Source organism: Atractosteus spatula, chromosome 11, assembly GCF_055471065.1.
Source record: "Atractosteus spatula isolate fAtrSpa1 chromosome 11, fAtrSpa1.hap1, whole genome shotgun sequence".
Taxonomy (NCBI): Eukaryota; Metazoa; Chordata; class Actinopteri; order Semionotiformes; family Lepisosteidae; genus Atractosteus; species Atractosteus spatula.
Genome location: NC_142716.1, coordinates 48,020,481 through 48,046,421, shown reverse-complemented (window position 1 = coordinate 48,046,421; position 25,941 = coordinate 48,020,481). Strand labels below are relative to the sequence as shown.

Below are 25,941 nucleotides of genomic sequence, written 5' to 3'. Positions count from 1 at the left end.
ATGATAACCAGTCTGAGGTCTGAAGGATAAGCCTTCTCTGTTCAGAGCAAGACAACAGGCAAAGCAATCAAGAATTTACTTGCTGCGGTGCCCCTTAATTTGCTACAACACAAACAAGGCTGTTTCATTTGTACACACAGTGGCACAAACACGTAAACAGTAATCTGCAAGAGGCAGCAATTTGCATCCTCCCTCAACATCTCTGTGCCGAATTAGCAGGAATCAAGGCAGTGTGAGCCAAGCAGCGCCAAAGAAAAAGTAGGGGGGGCTGAGAACAGAGCCTACACAAGACCGAAAGCCACCAAATTAGCAGCCATCAGGGGACACGCAGTTCTTATTTGGTACAAAGATGCCTGTTAAAAAAAGGCTGCTTTTCCATTTCAAGAGTTGGCTCCACCAGTGCATCACTCGGAGAAGGTTACCGAGCCTCCTTGAGCTTGGGTCTTATGAGGCCTTGCAGTAAGAGCAGCAGTAGCCACAGATACGTCTTTCACCTGTAGACACTGAAAACTGCTTCACATCAACAGAGCCTGATACAGGCTTTAATGCCATTCTTATTATTACATGAAAAATGAACATAGTATTAACATAAGCAGTACTTTTTCAGCACAGCCTGAAACTCTCTCTGTTCAATCAAGTATAAAAGTTGTTTGCCGGTAGCAAGCAGAATAACGACGAAGGACTTCTATCTCAAAAACACAGTCAGAAATGAAGGAAAGCAGAGATCATAACTGAATCACACAATATCCCCCAAGACTAATATTTCCTTCCTCGGGTTATGGCTTCAGAAGGATGAACTACAGATACACTGCGATGCTGTACAGGAAGTAGCAGGCTCAGCAGAATGCCCAGCAGCCTAGGGCAAGGACATTCCTCTCCAGAATAAAACAAGTGCATTCGGAATAGCAGGACACAGCTTAAACAGTCATGATTAGACCAACCCTTGCGGATAACGAGAGGGCAAGCAAATCTACTAAATCTAAATTTTATCTCCAAAACTCTAAAATATATACTGAGCACCAAGAAAGCAACTACAGTTCCTTGTCCCTGTTTCAATCATTAAAATGAGATTTAAAGAGAAAGTAACAAAACCATCTCCACAACACTGACAGACCATAGTCTGCAGTCACTTTTCTTAGAAGACGGAACAGGCTCTGTCCCCGACGTTGACAGCACACACAGTGGTCATCACTGAATGATCGGTTTTACATGGCAATCTCCTCATTTTACACACTACTCCCTAAACAGGTGAGTTACAGCATCGTGGAAACTTCTGACCGAGTTATTTAAGAAACCGCTCCTGGAACGGTGGCTTTCGGAAACAGCCATGTTTGCTCTACTCTTTCCAGGGAAAAGACTGCGGAGTGATTAATACTGCCAAACCTTCAGCTCTCACGACAAGGACATGTAAAAGCTGGCGAAACAAACAAGAAGGGTCACGTGATGCCCCAAGGAACAGGCCACCGAAGGAAATGCCTTAACAAGATTTGGAAAGGCATCCCAGGCCAGTGGTTCTTAGCCTCCTTAATGCAGCACAGAGGACATTTTGGACTATTCAAAACAGTTTTTTCTTTGGATGGCTTTTAGAAAGTGAACTACATAGGGGATCTATTTAAGGAAAAACCAACAGATGGGCTGAGCTTTGCTATACCCATAACTGAGACACCCTGAGTTCCTACTGCTAAATTATACGTAATCGAATTTGGACATGCGTCTCGCCACACGCAGGGGTAAAAATACATGGCAACAAACCTCCCCCTTACCTCTAAGCCCTGTGGCATCTCAGACTCAAGCCCAGGCGCCCTCCAAGCTGACACCGAGTCTGAAGACGTTTCAGAGATGCGAAACGTTTAACTGTGAACTTTCGGAACACCCGTGCACGCAATGCTGAAGGACACTAAGCAACTAAGACCACTGCCAGAATTAAGACATCGAGGCCGACATCCACCCATCTTCTTCACCTACCTGCACCTGTGCTCACAGGTGGCAACAAAAGACAGAAACTTCAAACCCCTTTACTGGATTCTATTCATTCATGACACCCCCTCTGTCCACAGAAACATTTATGTTTGCCACTCAAAATTATAATTACTCTGGTATTGCTTTAGATTTGACGAGTGGCCCGTTTTCAATTTATTTTGACCCCCTCAGAGACAGACTGGGCATACCCTACACTTATTGAAGCACATGGATCTGAGAAAAACAGGCTTTCCGCCATGGCAAAGCCTTTCAGCACAAAACACTGGCATTCGGACTCCTTTAATACTCGTCAACAGGAGTCACGAGGATCGGCCGTGCCTTCAATTGGATGCTGTTTTAACAGTCATTTCTTCTAATTTTATCTTCATTTCTTCCAGGTCGTTTGGCAAGTCTTTGTTTTCAAACAGGGCTACATCACCAACCACAATGGGTCAAAAAAAAATCCAAATGGTCCGTGGCATCTTCTTCAGCAACAGGATCGGTGTTTACTCCCCTTTCCCAAATACCAAGCCTTGGCTTAAGTAGACAACAGTTATTCCATCAAAACAGAACTAGTACTCGGCCTGTTCAGAACCGGGCCTGATTGCCACCCTCCAGAAATGGTTTCGCTCTGATCATTTTATACACCATGAGGGTTTCATGCGGTAAACTGGACTCTGTGCACACTACTGAGGAGTCAAAACGTCCAAGTTGAATTTTAATACCCCTGAAACTGAACCACTCTTTTAATGTGACTGGAGTTCAAACTCAATGACTGAATTGCAGAACCTCACAGCACACTGCAGGAGGCATGTGTAATCTGTGTCAGGAGGATCTGCAGAATTCTAACTGCAGTGATGTGAACAATTGTGACCCTCGTGCTTTCTGGACTTTATCACAAATATTACAATGCCCTGTGCAATGCTGGTACGAGTACAATATAACATTTCTATACCTGTTTTAAGAAAGGCATTATCCAATCTGTAACTCATTCTGTGGTTTAATTTGGGTCACAAACTAAAAACAATCATATGAAATTAAAAAAATTAAATTGAAACTAAATTATCTTTTAAATCAAGTCCAAAATCAAACGAAATTTAGGAACTAAGAGCCATTGTCCACCACGCACGTTTACAAATGTGCAAATTTAGAACCCATGCCAATACACGACATAGCAATGCTCAGCATGAATGTGAAAGATGAATAAGCATTTAGCGCTTTCATGACGCTCCACTGTGCATTCAGACTTAAAGAGACTGCAAAAATGCTACACTTGTTAGATATGTAAATTAGTCATGGCCATGTAAGGTTCAACCCAGAACACAGACATCCGCCTGCTGGTTTTATTGGAGCAATTAATATTCAAAATTGAGTTTCCTGGCAGTATCCCAAAATCCTGGGATTGTGCGTTTTCCAATCCTGGTATTTCAGCACGAAAAAGAAGCCCAGAATCATGGGACTAGATTACCTCATAATAACTTTCTTGCTCCAAAACACAAGGTATTACTGATGGAGAAGGCAGTGATAATACAGCTGCAGGCTCCATGTCCGTGAATCTGGAAAGCTTCTGCACTAAACATGTCTGAGCACTATGGGGATATTGGAGAGAACACTACTGACAATACTCAAATCACACTTTGGAAACACTGTTACCCCGAGGTAACTTATTGGAATGGGGGTTCGGTATCCTGTCCTGTACTTGAGTATGGTACTAACCATCCTGCAGCATCGACACAAAAATAAAGTTGAGTAGTTAAAGGTGCCTAATGTGGATTAGAAGGATTCGATAATATCTCAGATTCAACCCCACCCCCCTTTAAAAAAATCCGACAGACTAACCTGAACCGTTAAGGAACGACGGGTGGGAAACGTGTGAACAGTGATGATTTATAAGTGGTGGGGTCACAGAACGAGCTAATGGGGAAGCTTTGAATCATAAAGGGTCCTCGGTTCAAAGGCACTAGAGTTAGGAGCCGACGATCAAAGGAGAGATTGGGAATAACACCCCCGGGATAAAACGAAGTTCCTAATTTTCTCAGAAAACATCAGTTTGGATTAATTAGGGTGTGTGTGTGTGTGTGTGTGTGTGTGTACTTGCCAGCATTCCCTACACAGCTCCTTTACACATGTGTTTGCAGGAGTTCTGTGACTGACCGTGCTTCCCCAGTGGTCCTGGTGCGAAACTCATTTGAGTGCATTTGCTACTAAGGATCTTGTGGTCATCATCGGGACCCCCCCCCCAAATGGTGCCCAAACGAACCAAGCTTTTACTACTTCTGCTTTCATTCAGAGGGTAGGTCCACCTTGCCTCTTCCAAGACAGCTTCTGACTTGCTCAGGCAGCCTGGCGCTGGAGAGCTGCCCACATCACTCGGTAAGTCACTTCTCCACACTCTGGCAACACTCCCACTTGCCGAGTCACTTGCGTACAATTCAGATGATATGTTGTTTAACTTCACCGGTGCTTAAACAAAACCTAAAGCCACAGAAGATTTAAAGAGGTTAAGAAGGACAGAGGTTATCCCAAAGGGCCTGACTGCCTCCCAGAGAGTTTAGTATCACCATATGGACCGGCTCATCACCAGAACCCTCTAATGCTCTTTGCGTATATGTCCCAGTGGTGCATTAGAAGAGCTAAGAAACACAACCACAGGACAAACAAGAGGAGACCATGTGTCCCATCCAGCCTATTTGGTAGTTATTAGTTAATAGAGCCAAAGATCACTTCTAGCCCATTCATGAAATCAGCCAAGGTATCAGGTGAGAAGCCTTTTCCACACAACTCAAAGCCCTGAAAGACCTATCGGTATAAATAGCATTAGCGGTTGCATAAAATGTCACTTTTCCCTTCTGCTTTTTTGCATTGTGTGCAAATGCCCAGGCATCTCGGGGGAGTTAACTGAGCCAGAGTATTTTTTTTGACTAATTAAATCTAATTTGATGAATATTAAATCTAATAGCTAAACAAATCTTTCTAACCATGAACTAACTTATTCACTTGTGGGGGGTATCAATATTTGCATACAGATGCATTCTCATTCTTGATTTGAATGAGAATGCCTCCTCTTCCACCAACACTGATATTATTAGGGCTGCGCCCATAAACCTGACCTTCCAGCACTACCGACTTCGGTTCCACGCAGGGTCTCTCAACTGGAGCTTGCCGAGCAAGATTACTGACAGAATACCGACAATTCACCATGAAGAGCTTGGAACTGGGACAGGAGCCGACGCAACCATTCCACACGTATAAAAATACAGATCACACGGTACTTGTAATTGTCTCTCAGGTTTCAATATCTTTGGGCAGTCTCACCGCCCTTCCAACATTCTCTCATCCTCCTCCCCCACCTCTCTGCCGCGCACACTCCTGCTGTCTCCCTCCTTTCCCTTCACAGCTGAAGAGGCTCCGTAGCAGAAACGTCGTTTCCTCCGCCCCTCTTTCTCCCCACTTGAATTATAACCACGTTTGTAAACGAATGCCTGCAACAACTCACTCTGGTCATGCCCCACCGTCACGAAAGCCCGTGATACTGCTCGGAGACGGCCGCTAGGGGCCCATTATCTGCTGCTTGGAGATCTCCAAGCACAACACAGCTGGGGCAGAGGTGGAGCGATGCCTCTCGGATTCCTTACAGTGACATCTGCGATTGTGTTTGACGGAGGAAAAATTAACGCAATAACGCCAGGTCGCAAACGAGAGGAGGCTATTCCGCCAATCTAGATCACCTAGCTCCAAGTAGCTAATTGATCCAAAGATCTCATCTAGCAGCTCCTTAAAAGAAGCCATTGTATCGGCTTTAACAGCTTGGCTGGGCAGCTTGTCAGCTTGTCCCGGACTCACACAACAAGTTGGGTAGGGAAGCGTCTCTTGTTCTCCATTTTAAACCCACTTCATTCTATTTCCAGCTCATGAATTGCGATTAGTGTTTCCCTCCTGATTCACTCTGAAATCCACACAGGTCACTCTGTCAAAACTTCTGAGGATTTTGAGACTTGACCCAGGTCCTCTCTGGTCTTCTCCGATCAAGACTAAAACAACTGGGCTTTTTTTTTAACCTGTCAGAGCAGGACACTTGTATACCCTTCCTTGGAATTGACCCTTTTTTAACCAGGATGAGTCCAGAGCACCAATAATTTTTTCTATTACAAAATTGTACGCAATATTCCACTTAAGGTCTTGCGGTGCATTGTAACTTTAACATAACATCCCTTGACTGAAACCCTACACTTGTACTATAAATACATTCTATCTGCTTTTATATCGCTTCTCCACACTGTTTTGAAGCTGTAAATATGTCAACGAAAACACCAAAAGAGAAGGCAAATGTACAACCCGTAAAAAAAAAACATTTCAAATGCTAGACAAAAGACACTCGGCCTACAAGATGATCAAACATCTTCAATATATTCCCCCACCCCACTCTTCAACCTGCTCAGAAATGAGTACAGACACCCACAAATAAAAGTGTGTCTGTAATTTTATTTACGAGAAGGAAGAACTGTCAAGCCTGCAATTAAGGTTTTCGAATGCAAGCCCAAACGCTGTGATTTTCCTCATTTCAAAAACCTTTCCTAAAATAAGTTATTCAGTCCCTCCAGGATTCCATTACTTTCTGTTTCTGTTTAAAAACCAAGTAAACAATAAAATGTTCACTAAATGTCGGAAATGTAGACTTTGAGACCCACAATTGTATGCATTAAAGAAAATTATTTTAAAACTCCAACAATCACTAAAAAAAGCTCGAATTTCAGACTGGATCTGAGCCTTGAACAGAGAAGACAACAGGCCTACCTGAAACAAGTGCTCAAAATCCTCAGATGGCTTGACAAACCCCACCTAGCAGCCTTGTTCAGAATCAACAGTAAAAACACCAACCAGAGGATAAAAGATAAAACTAGTCTGAAGTGCATTAAAAACATAGAACAGGAAGCCTTTCTTCACCTTAAGGGCTATGGAAGTGTGCAACAAGCTGCCCAGCCATGTGGCTGAGGCCACTAACTACCAGAAGGGCTAAATGGCCTCATCTCCCTTGTAACTATTTCTGTGTTTGCATGTTAGCACGGCTCACCGGTACGATGGCACGCAGACATTCTGGGAACATTCCTGTGCGCGTCTTCTTTGAGGCAGACAAATGAGTGCCAAATAATTCTGTGGATCTGCATTCGAGCGAATCCTCGATTTACAGCTTATTAAATATTTACACAGAAAACAATTCTTACTACTGAGAAAACTGTGAAAAGAGAAGGGGGAAGCGTTTCTGTTGCTAAAGGATAAAAAGCACACCTTTAAGAGTCTGCCAGCAGCATAGGCAGAATTCTGGCACAAAGCCTTGACTCCTCAAGCTCTGGGATACTCTGTGATGCTCGTATTGTGTGAATATTATTTTTTCGTATAGACGGTTATTCCCCTAGTAAATAACTATTCTAAACCCTCTCCTTCCAAGACAATTAAAAAAAAAGCATGAAGGCATTGCTAGTTTCCTACATACTAGAGAATGCAAATGATGCACAAGCTTCAGGACACTGTTGGAGCCAGCAATTATCTTCCTCTACCCAATTCCAATAAGCCACTTAGAGAAACCTTTTCATGAAAATGCCTTTGATTGAATCAGAGGAACTCCCAGCAGGTGATGGCAGGGAAACGGCTGATTTGCTGAATTAACATGTCACTCGGGTGTTTAACGACAGAGGAAGCGGGCTGCAGGCTTCGCATGCCCCGTCCCCTTGAACAGTCACACCCCAGACAGCGCAGAGCCCAGACAGCGCAGAGCCCAGACGTGCCCAGGTAGGGGAAAGACAAATAAACTCCATGTAGGCGGCAGTGCAATCCTTCACCAGAACCACAGGGTTTCAGAGCAGTGACTTTAAAGAGATCTCGTGCCAGGCAGTTGGTAACTTAGGAGTAAATTAATCGGCTTTGGGTGGGCGCAGAGGCTTAGTGTGACTGAAGCGACTCGGGTGACTTGCATCCCAGATCTCTGCTTCTGGCATAGCACTTGGGCTAACACCCATACACAAGTACTAGTTCCTGCATAATGGCAGACACAGCCATACATTGACTGTTTAAATTATGACGCAACACTGCAGCCATACTGAAAAATCATACAGGCCTGTGCAGGAGTTTCATATTACTTAGAAACAGTGGATATGTTTAACTGGTATTTCACCTCCTGCAAAATGAGTACATAGTGTAGTATTATGATGAAAGGTACACTTTACACAGATAAACAGATGAAATGTGTATTAGCTGTAAAGGAACAAGTAAAGATTTATTCCATGCTGGGGAAAAAATGAAAAGAAACACAATGTTTCGGCTGTGGAGCCTTCTTCAGTTGTGCCCAGCAAACAGCAGGCTCACTACAGTGCTCCCACAGCGCTCTCCATATTTAAAGGAAAAGGTGAACACGCATAGTAGTCATAACAATCTACTGTCTGAAGTGCATGGAGGTCTACTGTGCATTTATGTGCACAGAACTTACACTTATGAGGTGTAAAGGTGTAATTCTGGGATCTTGGCAGTACAGTCACCCACAGAACTTATTAGGATACACAGACCACTTTAAGTTGAACTTTCTCTCAGCTTTCCCTTAAAATGTGACTCGAGATTGAGGAGTATCACTTTAAAAAACATGAAAAGAAAATCTAAGCAAAATAAATAGATAAGGCCAATACTTAAGCTGTTTTATACAACCCACCCTTAAGCCAAAGAGTAGGAGAGTCTGTCTCCGGCACAAGAAGTACTACCAAGCGGTCTGTAATAATGGAATGTATTCACTGCCTTTCTTTCACAGCACAGAGGAAACAACGAGGAATTTTGATATATGCCTATTAACATATACAGTGCCCTCGCCAGATTGCAAGGGATGACAGCAGCAGAATGCAGAGAGGGTCTCACTCCCACCAGCAATCTCAATGTCATTAACTGTGCAGGCAGACGCACACTGCGCCAGCCTGGGACCTCACTCTCTCTCTCACACACACACGTGCGCGCGCCACCAGGCTACCCAGAAATCCAAACAGCGGAGGGTTCGTTCCAAGGCATCTCGTTTTGCATATCCCAATCCTCACCAGTAAATACCACTTAAAAACTCAAATAAGAAAAGGGGGTAAAAATGACAAAAAAATAAAAATGCCGAGCCAAACGCGTTGCAAGCTCAACAGTTTCAGTTCCATCCATCTGTTTCACAAGCTCATTAGTGTAAAGATACCGGGCAATCTCAGACAAGACTGCCAGAGACGCATTAGCACAACGAATAATACAAGTGTTAGGCATTGTTCAGGAAATGACAGCCTCCCGTAAATATTTACTGTCAAACAGCTCATAAATATTTTTACATTATGTCTTTTAGAGACACAGAACAAAGGAACTTAGTAAATACCTCCAACATTAACGTGTTATTCATTCCGATTTTATATATAAAAGGAAAATGTTCAGCCAATTCGAAGTATCGCACCCTTGTACTTGAACACCGGTGGGCTTTAGCAGAGAGCTCTTCTGCACACCAGTGCTGAAGAAGGAGATGAGTTTCGGGCACTACAGAACTACAGCTCGACCACAGGGATTGATTGCACACCAAGTACCAGTACTGCATACTTGAAAAAAACGTCAAGAACTAAGTTCTTCTGCAGTAATTAATGTAGTTCAAAGATTAAACAAGGGTTCGGAAATTGCAAAATGCAGACAGACAGCTCACGAACGCTCAGCTTAAACATGCTCTAAATCCCTACCCTAGGGAACAGCAAAGAATAGGACTTGTCGATCAACCGCTCTGCATCCTGTATTCACTGTCCAAAATTCAGAACAGCAATTTTCCACTTCAGCCCTCTATGATAGTAAAAGCAGTACAGGGCTTAATTGTCCCTGAATATTTATTACATAGACGTGTGATGCACAGTGGCCTGTAGCTGCACTGCTCACTGCAGACTCTCAGGTGAGCAGCAGAATCACTCCTTGCAGGGGCTCTACCTACAGTTGCACCTGGGCCACTGTCGAGCTCATCCTCCATTACCTCACGCTGGCACGACTAAACCCCCAGGGGGCGCCACAGCCCACAGCCTTACTCTGCCAGTGTTAATGTGTTCTGGTCTGTTCAGGCTGATTGCTATTCATTGGCTGGGACTGGCTGTAGGTGCCAAAGGATTTACCGGTTGCCACCCACACATGGTCCTGCGCACGCGGCGACAAAGAAACACAAAAAAGCCCCAAAAATAAACAGCGAACGAGAGCCTGGCAAAGCCCCCTCCCCCAAGCAACGGCGCTGTCATCCTGAGCCCCGTGTAACTTGTTACCTGCGACTCTTGACGGAAACAGAGGAGAGCTCGGGAAAGGTCTGCCTACAATTAAAACAAGACAAAGAGCTGTTGACCTTTCTCTGCCTGCAGTTTGTTACAACTACTTGCCAATTCACAGTGGTAAACACTGACTAATGTGAAGGTGAAGTGCACGACGCTTATGTGCTGATAAGCGTCGAAAGGGCACGCTGATCTAACGCAGGTCCTCTGGTCCGTCAATAATCCTGCACTGCTGACACCCCGACTGGCCCAAAGATGCAGTGAAGCAGTCTTTACGAAGTCAGGGGCGAGACGTGAGTGATTCTGTTAATTATGCTATAGATTTGGTTCTGGAAACTTGGTTTCGGCAGGGTTTTTTTTAATCTTCGGTGCACACGGTTTTTAACATCGGTTATTTGTACTGTGTGTTTCTGAGTTTTGTTTATTCTGGCGATACATACTTGAACAATAAAATGAAATACTTTGAAAGCACTAGGCAGAGCTCATAACCATGAGGGCAATGTTGTTTAACTGCAGATTCCAATCAAATTCAGGTTATGAGCCTGCTTAAAGACTTCAAAGACCACCGATATATCCCTCAGATTAACAGATGTCTCAGTCTGATATCGCCTGACAAATCACCTCCAGAATTAAAGGAACTGGGAAGGCTTCCTGAAGGCTGGTGGTAACCTCTTAACACCTGCTGTCAGGGAAGGTCTCTGAGAGTTGGGCTTCGCTCTACTTGATCAGCTGTTCTGATCTGTCAGCCCAGCACCTGCAGCTCTGCCACCGAAAGCTGGGGAGCAGATTTTTTTATTCTTGACAACAGTAATAGGCTGTTGCAGACAAGTGGGATCCCATTATTCTGCAGCCCTTCCGGTTTATATACCCCCCCACCCCCCACCCCCAACGCCAGGGGCGAGGACCTCTTCCACTGAGGCCGGACAGGGAGGGAGAAAATCTCATCTTCACTGCAGTCTTAGCAGAAGCGTTATCGCCCCTCTCCTCTCTTCCCTCTCCCCGCGATTTATACATCGCCTCAGCAATAAAACAAAGTCTTAAATTTAATCAGGAGAAATATTTCAGCGGGAGCGCACTGATAAATAATTCAGCTACAAGTTCGACAGCAGCCTGGCTGGGAAAAAAAAACTGAAGCTGCCGCACGGCTGTTAAAAAGGTAATGTCATTCTGAATAGCTGCCTCTTAAGTGCTTGCCTCATCGGAAGAATCCTAAAATCTGGCACGTGCCAAGATCTATGCAGCTGAATATCATTACTCTAAAGTCAAAAACGATTGGCCTGTTTTCTAATGCACCCAAACCCACTGAAGCAAACATGGTTTCGCCACAGGATGTGGAAAATGCTGGCTGTTCTGAGGGAAGTGGGAAGCTCAGAGAGACAGAAGTGATTGCCGGACCCACTCTTTGCAGTGTTAAGCTTGCTTACCCCCGCACTGCACTGCACAGGAGTGCAGAGACACAAGCGCAAGCACAGGAATGATGAACTGAATGCAATCACAATGCTGCTGTTCGCTTGAGTTTGGGAAAACAGCCGTACCAACAGACCTATTACTCATTAAAATTGCTCTATGCAATCTTGTTTCTCCAGAGCAATTAAAATCAAACACCGTTTTTAAGAGATCTCTGGTGGAAGGAATGAGAGCAAAAGGAGAAATGAAATACCGAGAAGGCGAGCAGTTGCTGCAAAGCAGAGTCTCCTCCTTGGGCGGCATTTCCATACAAAGGTAATGTGCTGCTCCCCCACCTTTAAGCAGGCAATTTGGGCTGCAGATATTTCCCCCGATGTTGCCAGGGTCTGAACACCAACCCAGGTCTCAGAAACTCTGAAACTCCAATTGCAAGACACAGCAGGAATTTGTAAAAGAAAAATAAAAGCCCAGCACAGACATGCCCATTTCCAGCAGAGAAACCATCACCAAGGATACTCAAATCAGATTTTTGCTGAAATAACGCTTCGGAAGGCAACTGCAGTGCACAGGTCATTGTTCTCTTTCTGGGGAGATCACAACAACAACTTATTTATGGGGTTACTGTGGGTTGGCCAACTCTTTCGCGGCCCTGTAACAGCCATTTTGCAAACATAATGCACAGTGTCAACAGAAAGCAATAAACCATTATAAAATTAGTCTCCAGCTTGTATATCAGGCTGCTGCCCAGCCAGCCAAGAAATCCCTGCCAAGGTGAAGGCGTTGCTTCCTCTCTGCCTCTTAATCAAAAGGCAGCTGTCAGCACAGCAGAGTGCCCCCCACCCCCACCCCCAGGAAGCAGGAGCAGAGGGGGGGCAGAGCTTAGGGAAATAGGTACCAGTAACGCAGGACCGGAATGACAGAAGAAGAAAGAAAACACAGCCAGTGCTTAAAACAGGCAAACAAACACACCTACGTGCACTGACACACCACCTGGATGACACTGGGAGGTGCAGAGACTCTTCCTCCCCCTGCCATCTCTTTGATTCGCCCTCAGCCACCAGACCCGCTGTCCAAGAACAGGCGTCAGGGAGGGGGGCGGGGAAGCAGGGCTGGAAGGCAGAACCGGACTTTGAGATTGCAGCCAGAAAAGGAGGCCAAGAGTGTTCGCAGCTGCCGGTCCTCCTCCATCAAAGAGAAGCACCTGCTCTCAGCGCAGCCAGAGCCCTGGCCTGAGCTGGCACAGCCCAGCCCCCGAGAGCAGGCCTACCCTGAGCTGGCACAGCCCAGCCCCCGAGGGCAGGCCTACCCTGAGCTGGCACAGCCCAGCCCCCGAGGGCAGGCCTACCCTGAGCTGGCACAGCCCAGCCCCCGAGGGCAGGCCTACCCTGAGCTGGCACAGCCCAGCCCCCGAGGGCAGGCCTACCCTGAGCTGGCACAGCCCAGCCCCCGAGGGCAGGCCTACCCTGAGCTGCTTGTTCCGGTGCCCGGATGACCGTGGTGGCGCGGACGGAAAACCGTGTGAAGATATGTTGCTCACTAACATCCCTCTCAAGCCAGAACACACTGTCCTGCTTTTTTAAAGGACCCAGAACCACCCAAGAAAACAGGGTTTTGACAGAAGATGTGGGCAATGCTGGCGATCTGGCTATTCTGGGGGTAACGGAGAAGCTCAGAGACACAGAAGAGAGAGCAGTTCCCACGATTCTCAGTGTTAAGCTTGCTTACCCCTGCCTAGGAATGCAGAGGAGTGTTGAAGACAAACAGAAATGCATGAGTTTCAAGAAGGCCACTGCCAACAGCAGCCAAGAGAAGACATCAAAGAAAGGGTTTTTGCTATTTAAAATTGCAAAGGATACAGAACACAGTTCGTAATAATACAGCATCAGCACACCCATCCGCAGATATAAAGCTTAGTACAGGTGTTTGTTACTCAATCCATCCCTACTGACAGCTCAGTAACATCAATAAAGCCTTGTCACAGCTCTTCCCAAGATTTCTAGGGTATTCTTTAGTGCCAAAGTAATCAAAAGAATGTATTCTCATCAAGATACAAGATGGTACAAAACAGAAAATGCAAAAAACATGCCAGAAATAAAAGAAAATTAAAAAACAATGCATTACAAAATCCTTTGTCTACCTCTAGTACCTTACACAAGGGTAACTTTGCTACAGGCTTCAGTCCAACAGCAGCAATACAGCAATTGAAAGACACGTGCGCCTTGGTGCCAAATTTCTTTGCAAAAAAAAAGGCTTGTGGTCCAAGTAAAGCTTTTCCACTGTGGTTATAGCTGCAGACATAAAGGCAATGCCTTTCAGAACTGATATGAAAAATATTTAAAGGTTTCAAAACAAGCCCTCCAGCTCCTGTTACTGAAAAAAAGCATTCGGTGCTTGGCTTGTTATCCTTATGGTGCAATGCAGAGCATAAAATGAATTTTAAAGGATGCTGTTGGCCAATAATGAACTATGGGGGAAAAAATCGAGTTGGAGTGCACAGAAGACTGCACACACTACCCTCTCTTTTTATTTTATTTGGAATAAATACGAATCTGACATTACAGCCAAGAAGGAGGGGGGTGGGGATAATGCAGCCTAGTTAGACACAGACCACAGCAGGTAGGAGAGGTGCCGAGCCAGTCTGTCATATATGTCTGACACATGGGGCTTTGCTGATGTACTGTGTGCAGCTCCTTGCGGACTCCGACTCAACTCATCACGTCTCTATACGGATTGCGGGAAAGTGTCTGGACCACTAATGACTGTTTTCACAGCTAATCTCCAGGGAGCCCATTCACAACAAGAGAGAGTACGGGGGACTGGGGGAACTTAACCGCCTTGTGTATTTCTCAACCGGAGAGCACCTCACGGATGCACGGCACAATCCGACGAGACGCTCTTACGGCAGCTACGCATGGCCCTTCTGTGCTTAGCGCTCACCTTAAGCATAAATGAAGGATGCGCTGTTCTAGACCCCAGAGGGGAGAAGATCGCCGCAGTCATTAACGTGCCAGATAAAGACTCGTATTTCTGTGCCAAGCCTTTTTTTTTTAAAAAAAAAAGAGTAGGCAGACTGCACATCAATTTACTTCTCAGTTGTTTTTTTTGCTGTCCTTACAAGGACCGAACCATTCTGTGAAGAGCTTGCCTCACATGGTCATGCATGCTCTCGCACATATACATAACTCTGAGTCATTTATGACTGGTACACTGTGGATATGGTGTCCAGGCAAAGGAGCCAGCACTGCCTACTACACCATGGCAAGTACAATGAGACTAAACTTCCAGCCCTGGTACCACTGGCACAGTGTCCAATTCTCAAATCTGAGGTGGCACACACATACATAAATACACAGGGACCTTGAAACCTGGCTGCCGCACAGACCAACCAACACATCATCTGTCAAGCAATTCTTTGTTAAGCAAATCAAAACCTTCTGATGTTGAGGAATAAAGGAAAGAGGAGGAGGTGAGGTGGGGGGGGGGGGGGCGGAGCGGCACGTGCCGGAAAGTGGAATGTGGCTCCAGCCCACATGAACAGCTATGCGGATGAGGTTCCATCTCTCCGCACTGCACTGCATTGTGTTTTGTGAAAGAGTTGCCTGTTCTAGCCAGCAGAAACCAGCATGCCTTGACAGAGACTGACACGCACGCCATGCACGGCCTCCTCACTTCCTCACAGGACCACCAAAGTCAGTGTGACTATGACTAACGCTACACCATGTAACGCTGAACATAATGCACACGGGGACACATGATCCACACACCTGAGTGCACATGCTTAGGAGACGCAAAAGCCACCACGAAGAGTCGGAGGAGCGAAGATTTAAATTTAAAACCAGGAATTCAAGTGTGGTTTTTAAACAGAAAAAAGTGTGGTCACTTTTAAACAGTGACAGAAATAAAGACAGAAATTTCATATTTAAGAAATAAAGCCGTCTGCTTTGTCCATTATAAGATGATCTGTCTTTAGTCAGCACTTCCCTCTGAAATCTTTTAGGTCCCTTCTCAGCTTTATGATAAAATAAGGAACAAGGAGGAGGGCTGATGAACTCTGCCCTGAACCCGGCAGTCTGGCCCCTCTTCAGTCTTCACACCCCTGGTGCCTCCACTAACTCCTAGAAAAAGCAGGTCCTTACCCTGGGCTGCCAGTTCTCATACTGTTTCTGGAGGTTGGCCCCAATGGTCTCCAGTGCCTTCTGTGGGCTCATAGACAGCGGGTCTGCAAAAGAAAGCCAGTATTACTCACCATTCAGGTCAAGGTCAATAGCTACCCCTCTAGACCTGTACAGCATCTTTACCATGCATTTACCACAGTCTCCTCTCTTTACCCTGCTTTTACCCCCGTCTCACTGTGCGGCACTACACTGCGCTACGCTTTTACTACAGTCTACAAAAGATGACTTTTTCCCCCCCCAAAGAGGACGGAAAAATTGGGGTGGCTTCTGTTTGGTTTTCGGGGCGAGATCTCGGTTTTGTGCTGCGACATTCTTCAGATCTTCCGCTACCCCGTCCTGACGAGTTGCTGCCTGGCATAATTATGGGACTTTGGCAGTAAAGTCTTCTTGGGTAATGGATAATTAATGATAGATTAATGAGTTCATTAGTGAGAGAGGAAAAGCAGGCCCCCACGTAAGGCTACTGCTCCTTCGTCCAGGAAGTGCTGTACAGACTGCTCCCGCTCTGCACCACACACAGGTCAGAGGGCACAGAGAGCGAGAGCCCTCCGTGATATTTATCTGGTAAATATCAGATCGAATAAGGGCAGACCAGCAAGGGAGAAAGACTCAGGAGCTTTCAATCCATGCAGTCGTAAGAACTTAAGAAGGTTACAGACGAGAGCAGACCATCACCCTGCTGCTTTTTCGAAGGTTCCCAGGAATCTGCACAAACCAAACAACCTGGCAGCTTTTTCCAGACACCCACTACCTTTCCACTACATTGAGAAAGTGTCCCCTGTTCTCAATGACATAATTCCTATGCATTTACTGAGTCTACACTGATGGAAAACCCGACTGCAAATGTCAGTTTCAACCTGCCTGGGTCTCTGATGCCTCACACCATCACTGCAGGGGTACATATATTTTAGGAGTGTGTTATGTATAATTATTTTTAGGCTGTTACAAGAGGGATCCAGTGGTAACTAAAGACCCCTTCAGTCTAAGTGCAAAAGGCCAAGATTCACTAAGCAAAGTACAAGCTTTCTTTCCACCAGGAAGTGTAAAATTGCGGATGTTATTAGGCCCATAAAGAAGCTGTTACAGTGACCAAACGGAAGGACATGACTAATTGTAAAAAAGTGGTGCACCCAACTTGAGTATTATTTTCTTTTTTGAGAAACAACTTTTATTGAATTGCAATATTTTCAAGGCCGAAACAAAACATGTTTCCCTCCACGTCCCCCTAAAGTATTGTGCTTTTTTTCAGAACTCTTTGGATATTCTCCAAAGCCAGCAGCCATATCACTCTGCAACTCACATCTGGCAGCCCACTGAAGCTCAGCAGGTGTGAGCCTGGCCAGTACCGGGATGCGAGACCTCCTGGGAAAAACTAAAGTTGCTGCTGGAAGAGGTGTTAGTGGAGCCAGTTTGGGGTGCTCACCCTGCAGTCTGTGTGGGTCCTAATGTCCCAGTATAGTGATGGGGATACTATACTGTAAACAGACCCCGTCCTTCGGATGAGACGTAAAACCGAGGTCCTGACTCTCTGTGATCATTAAAAATCCCAGGGAATTTCTCGAAAAGAGTAGGGGTGTTACCCTAGTGTCCTGGCCAAATTTCCCATTGGCCCTTACCAATCATGGCCTCCTAATAATCCACATCTATGAACTGGCTTTATCACTCTGCTCTCCTCCCCACTGAGAGCTGGTGTGTGATGAGAGTACTGGCGCATCATCCAGGTGGGGCTGCACATTGGTGGTGGTGGTGGAGGGGATCCCCATTACCTGTAAAGCGCTTTGAGTGGAGTGTCCAGAAAAGCGCTATATAAGTGTAAGCAATTATTATTATTATAACCATCTAGTGCAGGCCGTGAGTGCTGTAAATTACCAGCTCTGCTCCTGCTGTTTGAACATAAGTGTAAGCAATTATAATAATAAAAATAATAATAATAATATTCTATTCGATGTCTGAAAACATCAAGCTTCACTGAGGCTGTTTATTTTCCTCACTAAAAGGAGGAAACAAGGCAGAATGATTACTGTGCCGCAGCTGGGGAAATAGCACAGGCTGGCTCGTCTGCTTGTAGCGCGATCACACAGACAAATGGACGATTTGTATCGGACCTGTGTCACTTTGCTTTCCTGGAGGTTTCTGATCAAATTACTCAAAGGGAATCAGTGCCGCTAAAGGGGAGAAAAAGAATGGGAAACAGGGAGCTGTGGAGCTGGGAATGAACACGGAGAAAGAGCAAGAGGAAAAGGGAGGGAGAGACTGCAGCAGTGAAAGAGGGAGGAGAGGACAGGAGGGAAGGAAGGGCCTCACCAATCCAGCACTCCAGCCTGGCGCAGGGAGACGTCTTCACCACATCTGGAGGGTCGACCCCCACGTTCAGGCACAGCACCAGCGCCACGCTCACCGTCTTCATCTGCAAGCATACAGCACAAGGTCTGAACAGTCACACCACCACCGCTGCTGCTGCTGCTCAATGGCTTGTATAAAGCACTGTGCCACTAGCATTGATTTCATTTAGACCCACATCTGAACTAACTGGGTACACCCTGCACACGTGGAAATGAATAAGCCACCTAAGGTGCTTCCTTAAAGATTTTCTAATTAGAAAAGCAGCCTTTTATTTGCCTCGATTGGGAAAAAAAACACACATGAGCCAATTACCAAGTTAATGCAGGCAGAAGGAATTGAATAAAATCAGCGATATAGCTAGCATCGCAAAACAAAACAAATTAAATTAAAACTGTGCAAAAACCTTCAGAGTTCTGTCTTTTCCTCTTTTTCTGGATTAAAAAAAATCCTTTTTTTTTTCTCCTTGAAATAACAGACAATCATCAGCATCACACATCACTGCTATGCAAGCCTTTAAGAACACTTCCTGGAGGAGCCAGCCCACATCCTCCTGTTGTCTGCTGTCATACAGGTGATTGATAAAGACATTAAGAACATTAAGGCTCAGAAATGTTTTAATCTTAAACTCTGTTTTGATTCATTAACAGCATCTGACCAAGATTCATTACTGAGCCAGCAGCAGCTCCAGGCAATGGCCTCCACGCTCTTGGGGAAGTTCAGTCACATGCTGCACGTTTCTGCTGCTGGACTGCACCTACATGAGCGATGCTGACAGTATCTGGCTCCTCTTGATTGAATCCTGCTAGAAACTGCAAGGCCTAGAGCATTAGATGCACAAAAGTTTATGAAGGGGAATTAAATAAAATGATTTTTATTTTTGGGGGATGCTTCTGTATTTTTCTTTGACAGAAAAACCTTTCAGCCGGAGAGCCCCCGACTCCCAAGACCAAATATTTCAGCCAATATATTTTTGGGGTGCCAAATCCATCACTGGCACACTTGCTCACATTTTACTTTCAGGAGGGGTCCCCTTGCTCACTATGTTGGTGATCCACGAGTCGCTGCCTGTGGTTGGGACTTTTTTTTAAATCAGCAGACGCAATTCTAGTGGGTTGCAGGCGCCAAGGGCTACAAGCCAAAAAAAACGCCACCCAGTTTCTCATTCGGTTGCGTTTTAGCTGCGGTTCCAGCTACTGAACAGTAGCGCGCGTGCTGCACATGAAGGAGGTAAATGGCTGAAAAACTGGAGAGGGGACAGGATGAGAAATCAGAGCCGTGTTGCGCTTACCAATGCAGACTGCGCAGAGAGCAGGGAACCCTGGGTCAGATAAACACATTAACGGGATCAGGAACGCCGATCGATCACGGGTGGGCCGACACACCCCGCCTGGCTGCAGGCCAGGCGACACTTTTGCAAGAGCAGAGCCCCGACTAACCAGGGCGCGTGCCGCGGCTCCACCACCGCTGCAGGAGGGGGGCACGCGACGCGCTCCGGCCGCCAAGCGGGGCAGCAGAGCAGGAGTCCGCACCGCTGCTCTACAGAACCCCTCCAGAAAGTTGGCACTGGTTCTCGACAACACTGCGTCCCAGATTGCAAAGAAAGTTAACTTTCTCAGAGCCTCTATCACAGCACTTGAACGCGATGGAGTGCGTGGGCAAGAGGCAGACTGACAGGAAAGCATTCTGTTTCTGCACCGGGAGAAGCTACTATTTCGAGTCAGCATGAACAGGTACTGTCCTGGATTTTATTTCAGTTCCCATACATTTCAATCCATGTGTTTCACAGCACATGTGGCGCTTTTTATAAAACGTCTTTTTTTTTTAATCATCTCAAAAAATGCTGTCCTGTCTCCCACAACATGTGAGCTCACCAGGCCTGATTTTAGATTTACAGGACACGAACTTCTGAAATTCTTCCTCTTCTAAAGACCGCGCTGCAGCCTTATTTTAGCTCGAGCCAGAAGAGGAAACTCAAAAGTTGTTTTAGTTGTGATCCAGTGGAAACAGAGTGAGTGAAGAAGAGATGAGCCCCATCATAATCTGCAGTAAAACCGTCTGTCTAAGAATAGTTTTTATTATTGTTGTTTCTTGGTGATGGATGCATTCTGTTAGCTAATATGCAGAATATTGCATTCCTGTCAGCAGCAAAACAGACCATTATTCATCAGTGAAAACCCAGAACTGACAGCAGTCAGAGCAGTGCTGGGAACAACTATGGATCTCACTTCCTCAATACAGGACACCTCAGTCTCTGCAAACACTAACCTCTTAAAATACCTCAACTGGACACCTGTCAACACAGAAAATAAAGTTTTAGGAGCTCTAGAAAGTGTGATCAAACTTTTGCAAATACTCCCAATCCATTGATTCCTGATTAAGCGTTGCCGTCCTGCCAGAAACTTTACCTTCCTGGCCTCTGAGACTTTCTCCTCAGCCCAGGCCTCCAGCTGGAGCTGAGTTAGTGCCTATTCAGCACTACAGAGTTGGATAACCTTCAGAGGTGGACAAGACACTGGGAGTGACTTTGCAGAAATGTGCAATATTGCATTTGTTTGAACTGGATAGTAATTGGTGAGGCGTTTCTTTGATCAATGCCACAGCTTATAAAACAGTCAGGGCAGAAATTCAACAAACAGAAGCAATACTAATGGCATAATGACTAGTCACCCATGACAGCTTTAGCACCAGGGCTTTGCATCTGCATTAAGGCTGGTGTTTTATTTTACTTAACACGAATAATTGCAAAGCAGAAATTAACAATGCTTGTAACTTCTGATCCCATGGATGAAAACAAAATGCGTTTTGCTGTGCTCTCACATCGCTAATGTTGGTGATAATGCTTTCCTGCGGTTACTAAAAATCAAACTGCTAACTCCGACATTAACATTATCCACCATTTTTAGTGTCTGCATTGCGCTGTCTTGCGCATTTCCTTACACAGGCATTAGAGACATATTAAGCTGTTGAGAGGTAGAGACAGAGAGGGGATGAGGCAAACAGAGAAAAGGAGAGTGGAGAGTGGAAAAGAGACACCCCCAGGTCTCTATATAACCTCAGCACTCCTGGCTCCAGTGCTTCCTCCCTCATTACCACGGACACGCCCCCCCTCTCATCAGACTCCCACTCCGCCAGTCAATACTTCCTAATTGTTTTATCTGTAGCAGGAACCCCAGGAGATTCCCCACTCAGCACAATCAGCCTGGGGCAGCAGACCACACTGATGACTGCAAAGGCTGCAACAGCCCGGAGGCCGGGGACAGAGCGCCAGCCTACAAGGCTGCCCGCGCACTCAGGAAGCCCGGAGATGACATCGCAACCTTCCCACCCCCTTGACCTTTCAGCACACTGCGCTACAGGTGCTGTGACCAAGCTTTCAGAGCCATTAAGCAAAAATGCCCCCCCCCCCGCAGTATAAAGGATACCTCTTTGTCTGACCCACAGACCCCCCGAGAAATAGCTACCAACACACAAAAATAAAGTCAAAGGGATCAAATGCTTACAAAGGAAAGGCAAGCCCTACATAATCAGCCCTGCCCAGACTTGTATAGTCAGCGCATCAGATGCACAGAGATGGTGTGAGAAACACTGCACGCCCCGCAGGCAGCCTCAGTCAGTTCCACTTCCAGTACGTCTGCACCACGGCGCGCCCAGCAGGTCAAACACAAAGAGGAACGCACCGGTCGCCACAAGTCGACAAGCACCGGTGAGAGCCAAGAAGCCTGTTGCACGCCACGATCACGGTCTCCCGCCCTGGTAGAAGAGGAAGTGGGGAGCCAGACCGGACCAGAAGAAGGAACCAGCAACTGATCCGGCAATTTCGTTTCCCTGTCTGCTCCCACAGAGAGCAGAGGAGGAAGACGGTCACCAACGAGCGGGCAGCTGCCAAGCCCGTCATAGCTGACCATCAGCTGTATGCAATCCAGCGATGAAAGAGCATCCGAAAACCCACATTAGTTGTCCGATTTAAACTATCGCCACTATGTGCTCGTTTTAATTTAGAAATGCATTTACCTTCCAAAGCAAGTTCACATTACAAAATCAAGAAGTGCACCGAGACTCAGGAACACCTGGATAAGTCCAGCAGCGTGTGGACTAGTCTCTCTGCAAATGCTTGGGGAAAAAAAAACACTGACGATTCTACCAAGCACATGCAACACATCTTGACATCTGAACCCACCATCCCTCTATCTGCGCAAGAATAATGTCCAATTTCTGACCTTAATTTGCAATAGATACAGTTCCATCCAGAAAAATAAAAGGAGAACCAAATAATTAAAGACTCGCAAATTGTCCCAGTGATACCAAATTAAACAGGGTTTATCTTAATTCCATGGTAGAGAGCATATCCTCTAGGAATTTCCTAGCTGGCTATAAACCAAATGACACCAATTACACTCAGACACTTATTGGCTGAGCCAGATTCGCACAGAAGAATCACAAACTAGAGACCAATTCACACAGAGAAAGCAATTGGATGATTAGACTTGACATGGCTTTAAGAGTGCAGGCCATTTGGAACGCCAACGGTAGACTTGAATTAACAGCCAAGAAAGTTAAAAAAAAAAACAAGCGAAGAAGACTGCGAACAAAGGGAGAGTGCAATCTGGCTTCGGAGGTCTTTAAACTGTCGAGGCCGCGGAGGTACCACTGCAAAATGAAGTTTCTAAAATTGAGAAACTGGTGGCATTAGCCCAGCAACCAGGTTACACAAGCTCTGAAACTCGGGGGCATGATTCTGCTGCAGAACTGTAAATAAAACAATGTGTTGCTCTTTCAATTCAAGGCGGCTCACTGATCCCATACTGCAAAGCTGGATTTCATGTGATACCGTGATGGAAATGTGAACAAGATTTTGAGTTCTAAACCTATTTAGGCAGAACGCAGCCCAGATTCCAAGTAAATAGACGACTGCAGTTTTACCCACAGCCCAGTAAACTCTATTAATGATAATCCACAGCAAAGTACGATTTTTCAACATCATGAGAAAGAAAAACTGGTTAAAATAAGTATTAGAGTTGACATTAGAGTAGAGTGGTCCTTCATGACATACCTTGCGAAAAGGAAATAATATCTCGACTTCTTAATAAGCAACACAGACCAGCTGGCATCGTGTGCGAGGCTGAGAGGAAGGACAGTGTCCCATCCTGTACCCTCCTCTCGGAGAAGGGAGCTCACTGCAGTGAGATCAGGGAGAAAGCATTCAACTGGGGAGGGAAGAGGAGGAAGGGCAGCCCTCCTAGAGCAATGCTGATCCTCGGAAACTGCAGGCATTTCATCAAGTGGGGTAGCTTGAGCTATCAATCTGACCCACTCTCATTGATCTGACAGAAGCCCAAAACAAAATTAAAATTTAACAAGGGTCTTCCTGCTTTGTGGATTGCCAACAATCCTATAAATCCTGAAAGGTTTAGCCCGGGAGGGGGGGCACACTGCTCTCTCTGCAGCAGGATCCTGTGAAGAATACACTGGGCAGCCCCAGGCTCATCTTCCCAAACCCCCTCCCTGCGCACAACCAGTGAGGCCCAAGAAACACCTTTTCCTTCCTGGACGGGAGGAACTAGCAAGCAAGAATGTGCGCAGCACTGCATTTTTTGATTGCAAAACTCCGGCTAAATAAGCTTGCAAGGTTTGCATCTCCTAAAAATGAAACACAGATGAACTGCACTCCTAAAATGAAAGATTTGAAGGAATAAAGGACGAACTTTCCAGCAGCTGTTTTTCTAGCACTGTCACCTCCCCCCACCCCACCAGCATCTCACATTTCCTGTCCTGCCCATCTTAATAACCCCCATCTCTGAACTGGCTTCATCACTCTGCTCTCCTCCCCACTGAGAGCTGATGTGTGGTGAGAGTTCTGGTGCACTGCTGTCACATCATCCAGGTGGGGCTGCACACTGGTGCTGGTGGAGGGGATCCCCATTACCTATAAAACACTTTGAGTGGAGTGTCCAGAAAAGCACTATATAAGTGTAAGGATTATTTGTTACTATTATATCAGGAGGACAGAATCAGGTCCCCACTTCCACACACAGCACAGCTCTCCCTGGCCGCCACACAGAAGAGGGGGACGAGCCGGGCTGAGCTGGTATCCACAGGTCCGTGACGACTGGGAAGAGATGGACAGTCCCCCCGGTCACACCTACTCCCTGAACGCAAGCCAACCGCAGATCGCTGGAGAGCGATTATTCCGTTCAGTGGACGCACAGCAAATAAAGGATTTGGACGGGAGGAGAGGTCACCGATGGGGTGCCGCGATTCCCCACTCCAGCTCACCCTCGTTCGGGCACCTCGCAGGAGTTCTCAATCAGAGACGCGATGGGACAGCCGGCATGCCACTGGAAACCAGTCGCTGCTCAAAGATCTCAAAGCAACTGCGTGCCAGGATTTTTATTAGCTGCAGATACAATTAGCTTGTTTTTTTTTTTACTACCTCGCTAATAAAAAGCAGGAGTACCCACAAAGCCTTGGAAACTCCTGCCCATGTTAACAGCAATAACGCGTGGCACAAAACTACATCTCGGTTCAAACAGCGATGGGGTGGTGCTATATAGCGCCTTACAGTGCAGCAGGTCTCGGGGCCAAGAAAGGAAGAATGGGAGACTCAAGCAGAAAGTAAAATCGGGAATTTAAAAAAGTCACATGACTATGACTACACACGTCAAACTACACGTATGGCTAGTACTAAGGGAACTCATGAGACTTCCCGTTTTGAACAGATTCAGGTCAGAAATCAGAATTCCTGTTCAATTCTGGAGAGGTATCTATAAACCAAACACAAAATGTTATGTGAAATGAAAGAATGTGGTTTGCAGTAGTAGAATTATTTTGCTGTCAAACTGCACGACACAAAAACAGATAATGGGTTTTAAAATGTGAATAAGTTTTTAAATGGAACTAAACTAAAGTCTATTTCACAAATTGCAAGCCTCCAAGCTGTAAAATATGAGGGGGACCTTAACAGCTTTGCAACAGGAGTTTTATTACACAGTGGATCAATAACTGTGTGCAATGACCACACAATGTGCAGGTGACCACACAACCAGTCCTGACAGATAACAGCTCTATTCTGGAGATCCAGGTGTGAGCAAAGAGGAGGAAAACTACATTTCCCAGCTTGCCTCACCTTATTAGGGCCGATAGGATGTTTGCCCTAAGGTAACAGAGCAGAAATGTGGCCAAAGACTGGGGTCTTGTTCATAGACAAGATTGTTAGACTGAGGCTGGTTTGTCACATTGGTAAGGAGGGAAGAGAGAAAAGTACATGGCCTTCCGTGTACAAAATCCTTCCACAAACACCGATCTCTCTGGCTCTTTTCATAATTGCATATTTCAAAATCCCCACAGCTCTTAAAGCAGACCATTCAGACAAAGAGCGCTAAAGTCAGTGCGGCAGCGCTTTGCCTACCACTGCCGTACAACAGACTAGAGAACTGCCACCCCACCCCAGAACACAACTAAAGAGCAGACCCAAGCTCATAAGAAACTATTTCAGACTCTTCCTAAGTGCTCAATGAGGTCCTATACAAGAACATCCTTTGCCTAGCAGTCTCAGAAAACCCTAAGACCTCTCCAGGAATATAGTTTAAGCGCCTGACTGCCCTGTAGCTCTTTTAGATGCTCTTCAAGGTACGCGATGCCAACTGGAGGAGGCTCCGGCCCATGTGGGACGAGAGGGATGCCAACGCCCATCCCGCCTCTCCTGCTACACTGCATCCGCTCCCAGCGGGCCAGCAGGGCACAGAGCGACACTGCTCCACCTGCCT

At 46.1% G+C, this 25,941-nt stretch overlaps 1 protein-coding gene across 5 annotated transcripts in view; it reads right to left on the bottom strand.

The window, feature by feature from the left end:
- rptor (regulatory associated protein of MTOR, complex 1) overlaps positions 1 to 25,941 on the bottom strand; it is a 142,011-nt gene that overhangs the window by 109,965 nt on the left and 6,105 nt on the right. For all 5 annotated transcript variants that reach the window (XM_088928407.1, XM_088928404.1, XM_088928405.1 and 2 more), the window contains exons 3-4: positions 18,140 to 18,242; positions 15,797 to 15,879 (exon numbers count right to left, since the gene is read on the bottom strand). In XM_088928407.1, coding sequence (XP_088784533.1) covers positions 15,797 to 15,879; positions 18,140 to 18,242 — 186 coding nt within the window. The remainder of the gene's footprint in view (positions 1 to 15,796; positions 15,880 to 18,139; positions 18,243 to 25,941) is intronic.